The sequence below is a fragment of the Sus scrofa genome, chromosome X (genome assembly GCF_054392235.1).
Source record: "Sus scrofa isolate SSC_HxYL_T2T_F1_AM1 chromosome X, Sscrofa_HxYL_maternal_Yorkshire_Landrace_v2.0, whole genome shotgun sequence".
NCBI classification, from domain to species: domain Eukaryota; kingdom Metazoa; phylum Chordata; class Mammalia; order Artiodactyla; family Suidae; genus Sus; species Sus scrofa.
The window spans coordinates 50,104,419-50,119,579 of record NC_139401.1 but is presented as its reverse complement, the minus strand read 5'-3'; the positions used below and the strand labels follow the sequence as shown (position 1 = coordinate 50,119,579).

Genomic DNA, 15,161 nt, shown 5'->3' with positions numbered 1-15,161 from the left:
TGAGGGAGTTCCCGTCGTGGCGCAGTGGTTAACGAATCCGACTAGGAACCATGAGGTTGCGGGTTCGGTCCCTGCCCTTGCTCAGTGGGTTAAGGATCCGGCGTTGCCGTGAGCTGTGGTGTAGGTTGCAGACGCGGCTCGGATCCCACTTTGCTGTGGCTCAGGCGTAGGCCGGTGGCTACAGCTCCGATTCGACCCCTAGCCTGGGAACCTCCATATGCCGCGGGAGCGGCCCAAGAAATAGCAACAACAACAACAACCAAAAGACAAAAAAAAAAAAAAAAAAAAAAAACTATTTGATACTGCTATATTAAAGTCTGTGGATTTAGGGAATATAAAAGCCAGATTTTCAAGTAGACTACTTGAACAATGCTTGGAAGTGGCCCCCCTCCTGAGTCTTATCTGTAACCTAATATAGGTACTGCTTCATTAATGATTTTTCTGTCTCACTTTGGCTTAGCCTCAGATGATGAATTTGAGAATCTTAGAATTAAAGGCCCTAATGCTGTACAGCTAGTGAAGACAACTCCTTTGAAGCCCTCACCTCTGCCTGTTATTCCGGATACTATCAAGGAAGTGATCTACGACATGCTAAATGCTCTGGCTGCATACCATGCTCCAGAGGAAGGTATGTAACTAGCCCGCCTGAGGAGGCTGGGCACTTTGCTTGGGTCATTTCAACCAATTCATGGCTTAATGAGCTCTCAACTGTTTGCCCACTTCTTAGGAATCAAGATGAATAAGACACATAATGCACTTCTCTGAACAAGTTAATAGTCACATAAGATGACAGATGCCAAGGTAGAGGTGGGACCTATAGAAAAGTTTCTTAAGTGATTTCTAAAATAAGTCGAGATAAGGAGATTACTAGAGTCGTTGTATGAAAGTACATCCCATATAGAGGGAATAATGAACAAAGACTAAAAAAGGAAATAATAACATCTTATGGGCAGGCTGAAAATAAAACACCAAGAAGTCTCTAATGTTTTCACTCAGAAAAATAAAATATCTTTGGGGGTTTTCTTGTGCAGCAAGTTAAGGGTCCCGTGTTGTCACGGTAGCAACTTGGGTGGCTGCTGTGGCACAAGTTCGATCCCCAGCCTGGGAACCTCCACATGCCGTGGTGGCAGCCAGAGAAAAAGGAAAAGGAGAAAAAAATCTTTGTTTCCCAAAGAGCTGGGAACAATATTAGAAGGTGTAGCTAGGCTTTCTGACCTTTGAGACCAGCATCCCAATCTTCTCTTCCTAGTTAAGGTGCTACTTTTAAGTATTAGGAAGGTCATGAATGAATTGCATGGAACCCAGACCCAATCCAGTCTAATCTTTCTGGGTTTTATTCAGGAAATACTTATTTGATAGGTCCCACAGAATTGCCAAAAATTGATAAATAGTGCATTTAATAAGTCAAATTTTCATGTAGCACTCTTATTCGTATACATACAGAGCTCATTGCTTTTCCTACAATCACAAAACCTTATCTTTTTTTTTCCTTAGGGCCGTACCCAAGGCATATGGAGGTTCCCAGGCTAAGGGTCGAATCAGGTCTGTAGCTGCTGACCTATACCACAGCCACAGCAACCTAGATCCAAGCCATGTCTGCAACCTAAACCACAGCTCACGGCAGTGCCGGATCCTTAACCCACTGAGCGAGGCCAGGAATTGAGCCTGCGTCCTTATGGATGCTAGTTGGGTTCATTAACAGCTGAGCCACAACAGGAACTCCCCAATCATAAAACTTTTACCCCCACCTCCTAAACCCTTCCCCTCCAAAAAAAATATAATTATTTAGCTATATAAACAACCATTTATTCACCTCCCACTATACTAAGCAAAATATCAGGTATATTCATAAGTTTAGTAGCGACAGCTAAGGACAGTGAGGAAACTAAATTGCCTGTGGTCCCAAAACTAGTGATAAAATGAGGCTTTCAATCGTGCTGTCTCTACATATCTCATTCTGGGGGTTTGGGGGGAGCACAGCATGCAGCAGCTTGATGTGGGATCTCAGTTCCCAGACCAGGGATTGAACTTGGGCCACAGCAGTGAAAGTCCTAACCACTAGACCAGCAGGGAACTCCCTATATATACTTCTCATTCTTAAAGTCTAGCCATATTACCATGTAAACAGTTGTACCAACTTGAAGCAGAACTGACCGAGCTACCAGACTGTATTAACATTACACAGTTTGAAGAGTTTCATCTTGTTTTTGTTTTTCTAGCAGACAAATCTGATCCTAAACCTGGGGGTATGACTCAAGAAGTTGGCCAACTCCTGCAAGACATGGGTGATGATGTATACCAGCAATACCGGTCACTTACTCGTCAGAGCAGTGACTTTGATACACAGTCAGGATTTTCCATTAATGTAAGTCAGTTCCAACCTCCCTTTTCAATATCTGTGTTCTTAGTATTTAGGGTTATGCCAACAAAATTTCAAAGGTATTAATTGATGTATCTGTAAATTATGTAATTCATTTTTCATTCTCATCTTCCCCTGTTCCCTTTCCCCCCAGTCTCTCAGTTGCTGTTTATAATGATGGTGTCCCACAGATTTAGTATATAAAGGGAAAATGTGTTGAAAGATGAAACAAAGAGAATCTATAGCATTTGTAACCAGTACCCTGTAAAGGAGTCCTGCCATTCAGGGATAGTGGTCTTTGAAATTAACAATGGCTCAGTAATTTTTTTTTTCCATAGAGTCAGGTCTTTGCTGCAGATGGTGCCTCTACTGAGACTTCCACATCTGGGACATCCCAAGGAGAAGGTAATGGTCCACTTTTTCTCTTTTGTTCTTATTTCTTGAGAGGACAGCTTGAAGAAACTGGGTGCCCTGGTCAGGGGATAGGGGAATACAGGCATAGATTGTGTGACACGAGAAATATAGCCAATATTTTGTAATAACTATAAATGCAGTATAACCTTTAAAATTATGAATCACTTGGGAATTCCCATCATGGCTCAGCGGTAACGAACCCAACTAGTACCCATGAGGATGCTAGTTTGGGTTCGATCCCTGGCCTTGCTCAATGGGTTAAGGATCCAGTGTTGGTGTGGGCTCTGGTGTGGGTCGCAGACATGGCTCAGATCTGCCGTGGCTGTGGCCGGTGGTTACAGCTCCAATTCAACCCCTAGCCTGGGAATTTAAATATGCCATGGGTACAGCCCTTAAGAAAAAATTATGAATCACTGTATTATACAGCTTTAACTTGTACAACAACTGTACTTCATTTAGAAAATAAAATGGGCACTTCTGGAGTTCCCGTCGTGGCACAGTGGTTAACGAATCTGACTAGGAACCATGAGGTTGCGGGTTAGATCCCTGGCCTTGCTCAGTGAGTTAAGGATCCGGCATTGCCGTGAGCTGTGGTGTAGGTTGCAGACGCGGCTCGGATCCCGCGTTGCTGTGGCTCTGGCGTAGGCCAGTGGCTACAGCTCCGATTGGACCCCTAGCTTGGGAACCTCCATATGCCACGGGATTGGCCCAAGAAATAGCACAAAAAAGACAAAAAAAAAAATGGGCGCTTCTGTTGTGGCCCAACAGGCTAAGGACCCAATGTTGTCACTGTGAGGATGCAGGTTTGGTCCCTGGCCTTCACTCAGTGGGTTAAGGATCTGATGTGGCTGTGGCTGTGGCATAGGCCCCAGCTGCAGCTCTGATTTGACCCCTGGCCCAGGAACTACCATATGCTGCAGGTGTGGCCATTAAAAAGAAAAATTAATGAATGGATGGATAGATAAATGAATAAATAAAGTTAATAGAACTGTAACTTAACTAACCTAGTAGCGGTTGCTATGGTAACATCTTTTAATTCTACTCTTTATTCCTTCCCATATATTTCTTTTGGTAGCTTCCATGCTGGCTTATAGAGTTTTGGTGATAGTAATGCTGTTCTAGCTATAAGGTTTTCATGGTGGATTCTTGCCTTCTAACAGAGCTCATTGGCTACTCACCAAAAATTAGCGAAATGTCATGTGGAAATGATTCTAATGAGACCTTTCAAGAACTACTTCTCCTTGATAAGAAAGACCTTTGAAATCTGAGTTAATAGATGTTGTACTTAATACTAGATTAGTCCCTGGAGATGAGTTTTAAATGCTCATAATTAGTAAAGTGTTGATTAACTTCTTTTGGTGGGTTTACTCATATGTAGTGTATAGTACGGGTGATGGCAGTATCATTCGGTATCATTGTCTATTATGTGGCAAACTGTAGTAGACACCAAAATTAATCAGATTCATTCCCTGCACCTTTGTCTAATAAGGGAGACACAATTATTGTAATATTAAGATAATACAACTATTGGAGTAGAGATGTACTGGGATAAGGTATAGTAGGCACATGATATGATACTATCTTAGCTTGCCTGGATGAAACAGGAAAGCATTTATAGAGGAGATGAGCATTTGAGCTGAGCTAGATTAAGTAAACATGTGCCATGCAGACATGTGGGAAAAAGAGGTAAAAGTATACGAGGCATGTTGGGAGAACTACTACTAGTACAATATTTCTGGAACATAAAATGTATAAGTAGAGGGAAATGACGGAAGATGTGTGAAGAGTTGGGAAAAGCCTCCCTGTTGTACTATACCCATAGAGCATATCTGAGACCTGAGTCATCTTAGCTATATGTCCTTCCACTGCAGTAGGAAGAGGGCATTTCATTTGTACTAGTGGCTTAAAGTGGTATCCTTTCCACCTAAGGCTTGATTTTGTCAATGTTCCAGTGTGGAATTGAACTAGTGTTTGGCTCTTTTTCAACAGCTTCAACTCCAGAGGAGTCTCGGGATGGGAAGAAAGATAAAGAAGGGGACCGGGCCTCTGAAGAAGGCAAGCAGAAAGGCAAGGGCAGCAAACCTTTAATGCCCACCTCCACTATTCTTCGTCTTCTGGCAGAGTTGGTGAGATCCTATGTTGGTATTGCTACTTTGATTGCCAACTACAGCTACACTGTGGGCCAGTCTGAGCTGATCAAAGAGGTAATAATTCTAATTCCTGCTTAAGATTTTATACTGTCATCATTTGAATACCTGCTATATATTGGATGCTTTGCTAGGAACCCATGCATGCTAGCACAGTGATGACAGAGCCAGAGGCCTCTTAAGACACATTAAAGAACTAGGCCTTTTTTTTTTTTCTATGATGCTAGCTAGGCCTGATTTTTTTCCATCAGGCTCATTTGCAGGGAATGAATTGATGTAATATAGGGGGTTTTTTGTTTGTGTTGTCTTTTAGAAAATCATTTGGTCTGCCTTATAGGGACTGCAAAAGGCAAGATTAGAGTCAGATCAGTTAGGACTCTGATATAGTAGTCTAGGTAATAAAGAACCTTGGTGAAGTTGGAAGGGAAAATGAGTGAGTTGAAGAGATGTTTTAAAGGTAGAGATGGACAAGATTTGGATGTGGAGCATGAAGATGAAATAAAGGACTCAGATGTTGCTTGTTTTGTGGGGGGGGGGGTTATTCCTTTTGGTAAAAGAAGAATTGGTTTAAAGAGAATATGTGGAATTTGAGTAGTATCTCGGGGACAGAATAAACCAAATACACAATATTGATATCTACTAGATGTACTCAACAGCTGGCAAAGACAGCTGATGTGGTAACAGTATTGGTTATAAACAGAATATAAGAAAAGCCTAAATGATGTTTATCAATAGAGTGTGGGAAAGAATGAAGTTATTTTTTATGTGTCTTGATATAGAATTATCTACAGGGTGGACTTTTTCAAGTGGGAGGGCACTTTAAGAAACCATATCATGGTCCCATTTATGTAAAATGGGTGCTCGAGGAGTTTTTTTTTTTTCATAAAGGGGACCTTGTTTTGGAGGTCACCATAATTATTTTTTGGTTAGTAAGCAGTAAAGGGTGTGTGTGAGAATGGAGCAGGAGCAGTAACGTTGCAGGCAAAGAATCTATGAAAGCAGCTACTGTTATTTTAAGCAATGTTTATCTTAATCCAAGCTCTAAAAATATATACAAAAATACACAACTCCAGTTAATTTTTCTTGGTGACTACCACCCTAAACAAAACATTAAACAAATCATTAGAAACTCCACAAAAGCTACCTCACTCATGCCTTTTGTGCATCTCTCCGTCCCCTTTGAGCTTCCATTATCTTGAGTTCATAAATTGGTTTTTACACTTATGCTGTGGAATCTTATGCTGTGTCCTCCTGTGTCTGGCTTTTGCTTAATATGTTTGCAAGCTTCATCTTTGTGTGTAGTTGTTTTATTTTCATTGCTATAACGACTTCCATCGTGTGACTGTAACACAGTCTTATCCATTCTTTATCTGATAGACAATTGGCTAGTTTTCCTTTTGGAAGTATTAAAAGTAGTGCTGCTACAGTCATTCTTATACATATCTTGGTAAACGTACATAAGTATTGCTGTTGGGTAGTATATGCCTAGGAAGAGAATTGCTGCTCTCTTCAGCTTTAGCAAGTGCTCAGTTTTCCAGAGCAGTTGTGTCGGTTTATATTATCACCAGCACAGCATATGGGAATTTGGATTATTTCACCTCCTTGCCAGTACTTGGTATTTTTCCTATTTCTCATTTTAGCCATTCAGGTTCATAGTGCTATTGCATTATGGTTAAAATGCCCCTGCCTTTATTGACCATTTGGATAGTCTTTTTTCCAAAGTGTCAAAAAGTCTTTTATTCTTGTTTTCTCCTGAGTTCTTCATATATCCTAGATGTAAGTCTTTTATGGAGTATGTATATTAAATATACATTAGACATTTATTTCAAAACTTAAACTCATTTATGCCAGTTGTAGTTATAATAGCATACTTGTGGAATAAGACATTTAATTGCATTTGAATAAGTATCTACTTTCATATATGTCAAATGACTGTTTACTAGCAATGAATACCCATAGATGCTTTACAGATACTATTGAAAATCTTCACCTGGGCACTGTAAGGTTGTTGGTATTGTTCCCCTAACAGAGAAAGGAGAAGGCTCAGAGACATTGTTAACTTGTCCAAGGCCACTCTGCAGAGTAGCAGGACTAGGATTAGAGCCAGGTCTCTAGTTTCATATCCAAATTCTTTATACTCAGTCACAATGCTTTCCCAAATTGCAAAGCTTTTAAAGTATACAATTGAGTGAGTGGCATTTTGTACGTTCACCGTTGTGTGTCTATCATCTCTAATTCCAAAATTTCTAGTGCATTTTTCATCCAAGATGTGTTTGAATGACAACAGAATTAAGTTTATTTCTAAGGTAAAGAATTATCAGGGTAGAAATCAATGTCAGAGGGGGAAAAAAGTCTGACTTATTTCCTTCCTTGTTATTGGGCCTTTCTTGCTATTTTAAGTAATCCTGCATTAAATATTTCTGCATATTCATATCTGTGACTGTGCTGTGTGATTCTTATTCAGCCCCTGCCAGTTTCTCACCTAGGACCCTGGGCACATTCTAAGTGTCAGTAAATGATTATAGCACTCAGTTAGGACTCAAGGTTTGAATCATCACCGTTGACCTAAGTTCTTTGTTCAAGCCACATTTCTTTAGGCCTCAGATTAATGAAGATTAATGAAGTGTAAACTTATAGTGAGAAATGAAAGGGAATTGGAAGCATAAACTCTAGATTTGCTCTCACTTAGCTTGCACCTTTAAGCCCTGATTTTCTTATCTGTAAAGTGGGCCTAATAATGATTGGGTGACTTTGGAGTTTCCATCGTGGCTCAGTGGTTAACGAATCCGACTAGGAACCATGAGGTTGCAGGTTCGATCCCTGGCCTTGCTCAGTGGGCTAAGGATCCAGCGTTGCCGTGAGCTGTGGTGTAGGTTGCAGACACGGCTCGGATCCCGAGTTGCTATGTATGACTCTGCCGTAGGCCAGTGGCTACAGCTCCGATTCAACCCCTAGCCTGGGAACCTCCATATGCCGTGGGTGCGGCCCCAGAAATGGCAAAAAGACGACCAAAAAAAAAAAAATGGGTGACTTCAAGGATCAGTTCTGTGTATGTGTGTACCTTGTTGATGTGCAAACAGTATGGCATAATTGTGCTTGTGAGTAAATGTCATGATTAATAACTTTTCAGGACTGCAGTGTGCTAGCTTTTGTTCTGGACCACCTCCTTCCACATACCCAGAATGCAGAAGACAAGGATACACCTGCCCTGGCCCGCCTATTCCTCGCAAGCCTGGCTGCCGCAGGGAGTGGCACAGATGCCCAGGTGGCCCTTGTGAATGAAGTAAAAGCAGCCCTGGGAAGGGCACTGGCTATGGCTGAGAGTACAGAGAAGCATGCCAGGTAAACTTCATGCCCAACTTAGTGCTGATAACCAGTATCATCCCCTAACTCCAGTCTTGGTCTATGGGATTCCTTGCACTTGAATGGGAGTTTTGGTCATACTGGCACTATACATTCTCTGGTTCTCTTAGATAGTTCTAGCGCTACAAAATTTTGAAAACACTGATGATACTTGGAGGAGGTAGGCAGATGGCTTAGAGAAAACAACGGGATGTTTTCATTATATTTCTAGGGTCTTCATGTGAGAAGTTGAGTTATATTCAACTTTACTTTTTAAAATTGTGTTTAAAGAAAATAAAGAATGCTTCCATCCAGGGAGTGAATTCTTACCTGTTTAGATGTTACTTCCAGAAGGAAGCACTTAAGGGCGCAGGAGGGTTATCCGAGGCAAGTTAGTGAAGATGTGACCTAAGAATAGGCTGTGTTCACATGATGGAGATGCTGAACTTCTCTCCCAGGCTTCAGGCAGTGATGTGTATCATCAGTACTATCATGGAGTCCTGCCCCTCCACCTCCAGCTTCTACAGCAGTGCCACAGCCAAGACCCAACACAATGGCATGAATAACATCATTCGACTCTTCCTGAAGAAGGGACTGGTTAATGACCTGGCCAGAGTACCTCACAGCCTGGACCTGTCCAGGTAATATCATTCCTGAGCTCTAGCCCCAGGCTTTTACCCTTTCTTTAATCATGCTGCATACTTCATTTGCTTAGTATTTCACATGCCCTCACCAGGTAATTAGTGAGCAGCCGGTATAATAGGAAAAGTTTGAGTGTAGGTGGGAACCTGAGTTCTTAGTATTGTGACTTTTAAGCAAAACACATTCTATTCTTTAGGCCTTAGTTTTCTTATTTGCTGGCAAACTGGGGAGTTCAACTGTATCAGTAATTTTTTTCCCAAGCTTCCCCCCTTTAATTAAAAGTAACCTTTTATTAAAAGAAAATTATATTGCAACAGTAACAAATACAGATGAACAAAAATAGACACTATTCCTATCACTCAGATACCACTATTATTTTACTGTATATAGGTATGCAGTGGTTTTCCTCACATACATATTGTATGTTTTACTAAAATGATCATGTATGTGCTATTGTATAACCTGGGTTGGGAGTTTTTTGTTGTTGGTTTGGGTTGTTTTTTGTTTTTAATGTGAGTTTTGTTTGAGGACTTGTTTATTTTTGATTTGGGGAGTTGTTACCGTTTGGAGGGTTTTTTTGTTTGTTTTCTGTTACTCATCTCTGCCTTTCTGTGTAAGTAAATTTTCATCCTGTCTAATGCCCAAATCCATATTCATAATTTTTGTTCAAACCAGAATCCAATTATGGACCTTATATTGCATCTGGTTATATCCTCTGAGTCTCTGTTATTCTAACACAGATCCTTAATTTTTTTTAAATCTTCATTTTATTGCTGTTTTTCATGACACTATCTGGTTGAAGTGGCCAGTTCTTGTTCTCCAGAATGTTTTTTTGAGATTTGGTCCACTTTGTTTCATGCAGTGCAATTTAACATGTTCCTTTACTCCCTATATGCTGTAGACTTAGAGGTAGAGGCTTAACAGAGCAATTTAAACATTATTGGCTAAGATATATCATAGATGATGTACATCTCATATTGTGTCACGGGGAGATACATCTCTTTGAACTAATCATGGTAAGGTTAACCACTAGGGAAGAGTTATAATTATCATTGTACTGTTAAATTTTCCCCCGTCTTACTAGAAAATAAACTATATTATTACTTTGGACTCTAGTTCAACTATATATCAACTGTATACCTAATTAATGGTCTTAACACCAGTTGATAATCCTTGCCTGTGTCTTTTAATTTCCTAGAGGGTCATCAGTGCAACTTGCTAATTTCTGTCATTCCTTCTACATTACTAGCTGCTATTTTTCTGTGATTATAGCTCCAGTTCAAGAGGGAAAATCTGTCCCTCCTTTTTTTAATTTATTTATTTTTGTCCCTTTTTTTTTTTTTCTGGTCTTTTTAGGGTAACACCCACGGCATATGGAGGTTCCCAGGCTAGGGGTCCAACTGGAGCTACAGCAGTGCCAGATCCTTAACCCACTGAGCGAGGCCAGGAATCGAACCCGCAACCTCATGGTTCCTAGTCAGATTTGTTTCCTATGTGCCACAACAGGAACTCTCAGTTCCTACTTTTAAAAGGCAAGATAAAGACCTCATTTTTTCCCTTTAGTCCCCAGTTTTCAGAGTAAAGTCAAAAATGGGTTCAACAGTCTCCTCAAATGCCAGCTCTGGCTTTCTGTTTTCTGTGGAGAAAGAAAACAGAACATTATGGAGTCATGAATTTTCCTTGAATTTTAAAATCTGGCTGAATTACCTAGATCATTATAGTCATTCTCCTTTTCATGCTCTTTTTCATTACATCTTTTGGCTTTATGGGGCTTCTTAAAGCTGACTTTTTTGTCCTTTTAATACAACCTCATCGATTTTTTTAAAACATCTAAAAATTTTGAGCTCATAGTAGTGTAATGAGCATTGTATGTCTCACCTAGACTAAACAGTACTGAGTATTCTGTCCTATGTGCTTTAGTTCCCCCTTCTCCTCCTCTTTTCTGGAGCTAAATTGTTTGAAATTTGTTATAACAATGTGATGCTTAACCTCTGTATACTTTTGCATGTGTCTCTTAAGAACAAACATTCCCATGTATTACATAGTTAGAATACCATCATTGCCTCTAAGAAATTTACCGTTAATATATTAGTACCCACCATATATTACATATTAATATATCCCCGATTACTCCAAGAGTGTCTATAACCTAGGGAAGAACGTGGTGATCCAGGATCCAGTGGGCATCACTCATTGCATTTGACTGTCGCATGTCTCATTTCTTGACATTTGACTGTTTTAAAGAATCCAAAAGGTTAAATGTTTTAGAGAACATCCCATAGTCTGTATTCGTCTAATTGCTTCCTATGGCTAGGTTCAGGGTAAACTTTTTTGACAAGAATACTATCTAGTGATGTTTGCCTCATCTGTGAGATGATCCTTTGAGTTCATGTGAAGATCACATGCATATCCTATGCCTGAAGATTTTCAACTCAGTAGTTTTAGCACTCATTATTGATCTTTGCCTAGATCGCTTACATTGCTGGTTGCAAAGTGATAGTTTTCTGATGCTCTCATTCCTTTTCATTAGCTGGTGTTCTTATATAATGAAGACCTCTTTCTGCCTGCTTTTGGTATCCCTGTGGTTGTAGAGTATATTTAATCTGTTATAATCCATTACCGTCATTATTCTTTTTGATGACCAAATTTGGCCTGTAGTGATGACCCCATTAATTTTTTTAAGCTTGCTTTTTTGCAGGCATTCTGGCATAAGGTGTCTCAGGCTCACCTTCTGATTAGCCTTGGTTCCTTTTAGCATGGATTTATATTTTTGTGTGGCCATCCATACCCATGGTATATGGAAGTTCCTAGTCCAGGGACCTAATCCTGTCTGTACCTGCCACCTACACTGCAGCTACGACAATGCCAGATCCTTTAACCCACTGTACCACAGCGGGAACTCCCTTAGCATGGATTTCTGTGCTCAGTTCATCTCTATATCTTCTTTTATCTCAGTCCCAACATGGCCAACACGGTCAATGCTGCTCTGAAGCCTTTGGAAACACTTTCCCGGATTGTGAACCAGCCCAGTAGCCTTTTTGGCAGCAAGAGTGCTTCAAGCAAGAGCAAGTCTGAGCAGGATGCCCAAGGAGCTGCTCAGGATTCTAATAGCAACCAGCAGGATCCAGGTAGGGAATAAGAGCCAATGGACTAGAAAGCTGGCTGGGTGGGCATAGTTATTTTATGGGCATGGCATCACAACTGTTCTGGCTTGGTATTGTTTCTCTGGGAACTTGCTGGCCTTCCACAGATCTGTCATAGTGGCGTGGGAATCTGCCCCACAAAGAATTCCTTAAAATTGCAGCCTTATTTGGCTCTCCTCACACGTAGCCTTGTCTTTTCCTTTGTCACCCATTCATTTATTCTCTGAGAACTTGCAAATTTTCCCAAGGAAGGGACCTTATTGTCTTCATGCTTGCCTCGTGGTGCCCCACTCATAGGCACCCTTTGATTATTTTGCTGGTTGGTTGATTGTTTCAGGCGAGCCTGGGGAAGCAGAAGTGCAGGAGGAGGATCATGATGTCACTCAGACAGAGGTGGCAGATGGGGATATCATGGATGGGGAGGCTGAAACCGACTCAGTGGTGATTGCTGGGCAGCCTGAGGTGCTCAGTTCACAAGAGATGCAGGTAGGGAGGCAGATCACCCAGCATACCCCTGTTGTGGCACTGAACCAAAACCCCAAAGTGTTGTGGGTGGGTGAGTACTTTAGATCCTTGCCTAAATGCTGTCTATTTTGAAGAGGAGCACAGATGATATGCTTAGTAGATGCTCAGCAAATGTGTTTCAATTGTATTAAATGAGGGGTGGGTTCAGGGCCTGGATGCCATGTGCTATGAAATGGAATAGATCCCAACAGGAAAACTTAGTCATGGCTGAAATGTTGATGTGGAAAGCTGGCCTGCGCCCTTTGGGCCCAGGGTCTTTGATTTACTTGGCTCTAGTCATTAATGGAAGCTCCTTAACATCACTGTTGCACCTATAGCACCAGCTCTCACTGGGGCATTCAAATGGCAGTCTTCTAAAGACCCTAAAGAAAGCGTTATAATTTCTGGAGCTGGTAGCAATAGTAAGAAACGGGGCCTATAGTCCTGAGCTGCTAGCTCTAAGGAGATCTGCATGTATTCCTGAACAGTATAAAGACTTAATCTGGTCTCAGATAACTGGGCGAACCTATTTGAAGGACAGTCTGAGTGTGGATTGGCAGCACGTGGTAGTTTCTGTGCTCTTAGCACCAAGTGTGTGGTGTTTATGTAATATCCTCTGTCACATATTATCCTAGAAATATATGCTCCCTTGCTGGCTTTTTTTAGGGTTTCAGTGCGAGCACAATGATAGACTTGTGTGCATCCATATATATGTTCTATTTCTCTCCAGGTTGAGAATGAGCTGGAGGACCTGATAGATGAGTTGCTTGAGAGGGATGGCGGATCTGGGAACAGTACAATTATAGGTGAGAGCCCCAGAACTGAGTATAGCCTCTTCCTTTGCCTCAGTCTCTCTTGGGAGGACCCTTTTTCTCATCATCTGCTTGCTCAGCTCTGCCTAAGGGCTCATAGCCAGCCTAGATTGCTGCTTGTCTTGATGTTGACAGTCTTACAGATGAGAAATTCACAAGCCATCTACAGACCTGTGGCTGGTCTGAAGCATTGCCTGTGTGGGAGGGGTGGAGGGGGTGGCCATCAGTATAGATAATACATCAGGCACATCAAGAGTGTTTATTCATGGAGGCCTAGAGGAGGCTATAGAGGCTGTAGGGTAAGAAGGCACTTAACTTTCAGTTCTTCAGTGAAATCCAGGGGCTTTCTGCCTCTGAGTCTCAGTAGTGTAAAAATAGTGATCATTCCCTTAAGGATAGCCCTTTTAACAACTCAAGAGGGAAAACAGCAAAGGTACTCTACTGTCACCTGGCTCCAAGGGTATGTGTTATTTGTTTTTTGTTTTTTGTTTTTTTTACTTTTATTGATGAAGGAAATCAAAGGAAAAACGGAAGTAGACATGTATTCCTAAATTTGACAAGGCTTTTTCACACCCATTTATCCTCCGTGGTTTCACATTAGTGGGATTGGCAGGGCAGATGTGATCATCCCATTTTACAGATGAGGAAACTGAGACTCAGACAGGTAAAGTGACTGGCCAAGCTCACCTAGCTAGTCAACAGCAGAGAACCCAGGTCTTCTCCCTCATCCAAAAAAAAAAAAAATGGATATCTGCTGGGTGTACATAGCTACTTTAGGCGCACCCAATCTGGAAAGGGAAGTCCTCTGTTGTTCAGTGAAGGCTCTGCTCTGTAACCTTCAGTGAGCAGAAGTGGAGAGGATGAATCACAAGAGGACGTGCTGATGGATGAAGCTCCTTCCAACCTCAGCCAAGCTTCCACCTTGCAGGCCAACCGAGAAGGTGAGAGTGCCGAGGCCAGAAAGGCCTCCCTTCTTGCCCTGCACGTCTGACAGACACTACACTAGGGTTTTCCTGGAGGCAGCTGCCCACATGTGCAGAATAAGGAAGCATCTGTCTGCATGCGCTGACATACACCATCCACTTTATCCTCAGCCAGTTTTTCAAATAACATGTTACTACTGCTTGCCCAAAAGTTTGTCACTTCTTACTTGGTTCGCTTTCTTCTCACCCACCTGCTATCATCGCTACAGATTTCCCTCTTACCAACAGGATGCAGTCAGTAGCAAAGTAGGGCTGGAAAGGCAAGGGGGCACCAACAGACTTGGCCACGTCCTAGACCATGGCTCCTCAAGCACCACTGTACAGCCAGCCTCCACATTCAGCCACCCTTCTCAGCGTGTTGATGCATTGATTGGCACTCTCAGGAAATCAGGGCTGGCTCACTAAGTCTGTACATCACCCCAGATCTGGTTCTTCCTCTCCTAGAGTCAAATACCCCATTGCCTTCCCACTCAGTCTGCCGGCCTGCACAGTAGCCTGTTTTCTAGCTACTCAGTATAGTCCTCCAATGTGCTCCCTTTGTTTTAGATTCCATGAATATCCTGGACCCTGAGGATGAGGAGGAGCACACTCAGGAAGAGGACAGCAGTGGCAGTAACGAGGATGAGGATGATAGTCAGGATGAAGAGGAGGAGGAGGAGGAAGATGAGGAAGATGATCAGGTGAGGGGGGACTGTGTTTGGGTGGTTCAGACAACCTCTTCCATGGGAACACAGCTGGAGAAAACCAACAGTCTGGGTTGCTAGCCTCAGCGCCTCCCTCCCTCATGTGCAAATGTGGCCATGACACCAGACTTC

The 15,161-nt window shown here is 41.9% G+C and overlaps 1 protein-coding gene across 33 annotated transcripts in view; it reads left to right on the top strand.

Annotated features, from left to right (window-relative positions):
- HUWE1 (HECT, UBA and WWE domain containing E3 ubiquitin protein ligase 1) overlaps positions 1-15,161 on the top strand; it is a 162,342-nt gene that overhangs the window by 121,092 nt on the left and 26,089 nt on the right. For 13 of the 33 annotated variants that reach the window (XM_085007943.1, XM_085007939.1, XM_085007941.1 and 10 more), the window contains 11 exons: positions 461-628; positions 2,220-2,365; positions 2,698-2,764; positions 4,763-4,977; positions 8,051-8,262; positions 8,721-8,903; positions 11,860-12,032; positions 12,385-12,533; positions 13,282-13,357; positions 14,206-14,304; positions 14,893-15,026. In XM_085007943.1, coding sequence (XP_084864069.1) covers positions 461-628; positions 2,220-2,365; positions 2,698-2,764; positions 4,763-4,977; positions 8,051-8,262; positions 8,721-8,903; positions 11,860-12,032; positions 12,385-12,533; positions 13,282-13,357; positions 14,206-14,304; positions 14,893-15,026 — 1,622 coding nt within the window. The remainder of the gene's footprint in view (positions 1-460; positions 629-2,219; positions 2,366-2,697; positions 2,765-4,762; positions 4,978-8,050; positions 8,263-8,720; positions 8,904-11,859; positions 12,033-12,384; positions 12,534-13,281; positions 13,358-14,205; positions 14,305-14,892; positions 15,027-15,161) is intronic. The other 20 variants (XM_085007956.1, XM_085007950.1, XM_085007955.1 and 17 more) reach the window with 5 other exon arrangements.